At 36.7% G+C, this 4,589-nt stretch overlaps 1 protein-coding gene across 1 annotated transcript; it reads right to left on the minus strand.

The window, feature by feature from the left end:
* Positions 1-620: 620 nt before the first annotated feature.
* Positions 621-3,646, minus strand: LOC129579739 (repressor of RNA polymerase III transcription MAF1 homolog). Its single transcript, XM_055469905.1, has 4 exons — positions 2,013-3,646; positions 1,585-1,862; positions 1,382-1,503; positions 621-1,318 (listed from the first exon to the last, which is right to left on the minus strand). Exons 1-3 carry the CDS (start codon positions 2,355-2,357, stop codon positions 1,428-1,430), a joined length of 699 nt encoding a protein of 232 aa, XP_055325880.1. The 5' UTR covers positions 2,358-3,646; the 3' UTR covers positions 621-1,318; positions 1,382-1,427.
* Positions 3,647-4,589: the final 943 nt, after the last annotated feature.

Genomic DNA, 4,589 nt, shown 5'->3' on the forward strand with positions numbered 1-4,589 from the left:
ACATGCCGAGTCATTCACGATGGTCTCGATTGCAAACAATATCAAAACATGATGAAAAATAACATTGACAAAAATCCAGAAAATGCCACAACACACACAATGCTGGAGGAAATGATTAAAAATGGCGAAGCTATGAACTGTCCCGCTTGTAAGGTGAGAAGTGTGTCTGTTTATTTTTCGTTGAGAAGAGAACAAATTTGATTACCTTTCGCTGAAACTGTATGCAAATCGTCCTCTTTTTCTTTTAGATCGTTCTCATGAAGAAATGGGGCTGCGATTGGCTCAAGTGTTCGATGTGCAAGACGGAAATTTGCTGGATAACACGTGGATATAGATGGGGTCCTGCTGGAAAAGGAGATACTTCCGGTGGCTGTCGATGTGGAGTTGACGGTTTTAGATGCCATCCGAAATGCAACTATTGTCACTGATGTATCAGTTGATATCAGTTAATATCAGTTTGTAGTCAACCGAGTATATGTAGTAACTCGAATGTGCCAAATTTTTGCAATACTCCCTGGTCCAAATATTTATACTTTAATACCAATACATGGTGAAATTCTCGTGTTACACATTGCAAGTCTATAATTTTCTACTCAAACTAAATAAAGTTCAAATCGATATTGAATAATAAGTGAAAAGGTTTGCTTTTTATTTGTCGTATCTTAAACAGTAAGAATGAATGAATAAAATAGCTTATAAGTACGATCAATGATGATTTCGTAGTTGTGTATCATTCCACAATAAAAACTGGTGTATATATATGCGTGTGTTTGTTTGTTTGTTTTTGTATGTTGACGGTGACTGAATATCAATCCAAGCTAATGCACCTCTGATGAAAAAAAAACTTTACTGGCGCCCATCCAAACGTCAATCAAATTTTCTTGAATATTTATTTGAATACCACTACTATTAAGATGTTTTTTTCTTCTTCTTCTTCTTTATCATATTGTTTTTTGTTTGTTTGTTCATTTTTTTCATATCACTTACGAAATTAGAGTGTAACTCATCCGTAAACTAGTTCAAAATTGCGAGCTCGATAGTTTCACACAATAGAAAAAAGCGAACAAAGCATTTTTGCCAACTCCAATATATGTATATATCCACGGGTCGTACGTGATAAATTGGCTGATAGCTGCCAGGCGCCAGCGGTGAAACTATCGAGCTCGCACGATGAGACGTTTCTTTATATTTATCCATTTTAAATTTATTGAATCGAGTAATAATAATAAAACGTAAGAATATTCATGAGTGTAAAATTCAGCAAGGTTATTGAAGGTTGCTTATTTTGTACACAAAGATGTTTCGCAAAAAAAAAAATCTGAAATTGAAAAGAAAACAATCGGTTAAAGAATCGAATATGCAATGAGTGCAAGTCACGTACCAGTTTCTTGAAAGGAAACAAAATTGAGAGAAAAAACGTTTGTATTTTAAACCATGCCTCCTTCTTCCATAGCAAAATCAAGGCCGATAACGGATGAGTCTGAAGCATTCATTTGGACAGAGCTGAAATATTCAAATTATTCGATTGTTCAGAATGTACACATCAAAATCTATATACTTGAAATGAAAAGAAAAATATCTCACTTGATTGCTCTGCACGTAAAAAATACGATACGTTTGAGTTTCTTGTTGTAGAAAAAGTAGTTGAACGACCATAAACAGCCTGGTTCACCATACGGATCGGAATTAAAGTCCGGATTGTAGCTGTAAATATCACACTCGTTCAAATTGATTTCGTCGTTGACAGCGCTCCAAAGTGCCTGACGCAGTGCTGAAAACTGGTCACCACCAATGGCCGACAAGTTTGAATGTACCGAATTCATGACCCACTGTATTGACGGTTCCTTGCTGAATTCATGGCTCTATGGTTGATAAAAAGAAAGATAAGGAGCAAGATATGAACAAACGGGTATTGATTGATATTTCGTGAATCACAAATTTCGTGATTCATTCATTGGAATTTAAAGCAGCTGAAAATATCTCGTTACGATATCAAGTTTACTAATTTTTACCTTAGCATCGGAGAAATCATAGTCCGGTTCGAACGCTGCATTAAGCGTTGCAATCAAGTAAAACAGGGATTTGCGTGAGATTGTATCGCATAGAACCGTGTTTTCGTCACCGGAATTGCTGCCGCGTCCAATATTCGGCGACATATCCATGAATCCTTGTGGTGGCGACAGGGCCTGCAAGTCATGAGCGTTGGTTTCGCTTGTGAAGCGCTTGTACAGTGCCTTGTCCGTGCCGGCCATTTTGCACGAATAGCTTTCGATTCGGCCAACAATGGCGCTATCACCGGTTTGCATCGACAATGCATTATTGATAGCCTCAAACTTTGAATTTTCCAGCAATTTCATTTCGTTGAGATTCGTTCCTTCTTTCGTTTGTATTCAAAATTTGCAAGTACCCAGTGTACGCTTAGTGTGCTCGTATTTTTTTTTTCTTTTTCTTCTTTTCTTCTCCTTTCGTTTGTTGAATAAGATTTCCGAATAATTTTTGTTTATGTTTATCCTGGCTCCACTGGTGTTGTTATGCGCGAATTTTTCGTGTTCAGTACGTATTGTTCGCTGGCTGATTCGTATTTTTAGATTGTTCACTAGAATCGGTCGAAGTGCGGTATTTTTAGCAAAAAATCTTTGTTGTCAAATGCGCAATAGTGGTGGCTTTCCTTGATGCTCTTCACTACGCTCGTTGAATCAGAGATACTTTCAATCAACTTTGTTTGTCGTTTATGCTTGGTTAGCAATCCTTATCAATCTTCTGTTTTTTGTGTCTTTCTCTCTCTCTCTCTCTCTCTCTCTCTGTTTATTGTGTGCTACTTGCGTTTGGGACTTCGACAATTAATTGGTCGATTGTTTTGTCTGTCGTTTACAGTATACAACTCAATTATTATTTTTGTTTTTCGTCTCGCTGAGGTATCGCAGTTATTTGTCACAGCACACAAATTGATGCGGAGCATTTATGGCAATAAAGCCCGACAGCGTAAATGAACATATTCTAAACATGGTTGTTGGATGCACTGAAATTCCTTTTTTCACCGTGAGATGTATGCAATCATTCGATTTTAGCCGTAAACACATTACACTAATTGTTCGGTACGTTTTCTCAATGTGCGATTCGATTGTCTTTTCTTTTTATTGCGGTCGTTGTTATTTTATCGTCGTCGTTGTCGTCGACGAGATAGTTTTTACGCAACTTTTTAGATCAAATTGTCTATGTGTTGAATAACAAGTCGAATGACTCTCTTTGTTCCGAATAGTTGTCCCAGCAAAAAATCAAGAGACCTTTTGCACTCTTGCACACACAAAAAATCTACACTTCACCAAAATATAATTTTCCCATTTGATTTCGTTCCATTTATTTATTCACATTGCATCCATAATATAACAGCCATTTAATAGCTCAATGATTTGCCCAACTTATAGAAAACAATTTTCCATCGAGGGAATTGACTTTACACTTTATTGGAACGATATTAAATTGTGTCCATACTCAAGGTTCTGATTTGCGTTTTTTTTTAATTTATTATGCAGCCATTTTCATGTTTATATTTTCGTCATCTGAAAATAGGCCTTTTTCTTCTTTTGTTGAATTTCACACTATACACCGACCTTGGACGGTGGAAATAGTACATCCACTAAAACAGATGGCAATACGTGTAGCACCAAAGGCCTTTCTGACACTTTTGATACAACCAACGTCAGATCTATCTGAGTGTGTGAATAAAAACAGATGTTTGTGTACATATGCATTATTTATACCAAAGACAATCTCATTTTTGGCATCTTTTTCGGGCAATTCATCGCATGACATTAACATAGCTGTCAAATTATCAGCCATATTGACGCTCGTTTGTTTCAGTTGCGTCAAATGTGTCTTTATAAATAAAACACAATACAGAACGAGAAAATAAAAAAGAAAAAAAACGAAAAAACAGAAACATTTCGACCGTTACCTTTGATTATTAACTTCATTTATAGTATTATCAAGAGATGAATGGTAAAAAGCAACAGTGACGATGGCAGTGACGGTGCTCAGGTTGATGAGGAAGCGACGACAAATATATTGCCCACCGTGGAAAACTATTGCAAACGAACGTTCAAATGGGCCAGTTTGTTGAATGCTAAAATCCACGCAATTTCATTCAACCCAGGTGAAGATGCACAGCGTTTGAAGGAGTTGGAAAATATATTAGCGGCACTTGACGATGAAGGGGTCGTCATGAAATGCTTGGACACAATTGATGTAAAATTAAAAAAAGCGGAAGTTGAGAAAAAACTGAAAAAAAGCAGCGTCACTACGCCACCTAATCCATCGAAAAAGCGCAAAACGGCAAATGTACAGCTCCCAATATCTAAATCAAAAGGCCTCGCACACACAATGGAAAACATTATCGAATTTGTATGTTTATTTAAATGGGAGGCGATACGTTTGAATCAAAAGAGTGAATATGGATCAGCAGATGTGTCTAAAATTGAACAACTGGAATCGGATGCAAAATTGTCCAAGGATTTACTGCTGGAAGCTCGTGAAGTTCTAAAAAACACTATAAATAAGATGAAGGCAAAAGGAATTTCATCTGTCGCTAG

Source organism: Sitodiplosis mosellana, unplaced genomic scaffold (genome assembly GCF_009176505.1).
Source record: "Sitodiplosis mosellana isolate CC-2019 unplaced genomic scaffold, AAFC_SMos_1.0 Smas_scaffold_6486, whole genome shotgun sequence".
Lineage (NCBI taxonomy): Eukaryota > Metazoa > Arthropoda > Insecta > Diptera > Cecidomyiidae > Sitodiplosis > Sitodiplosis mosellana.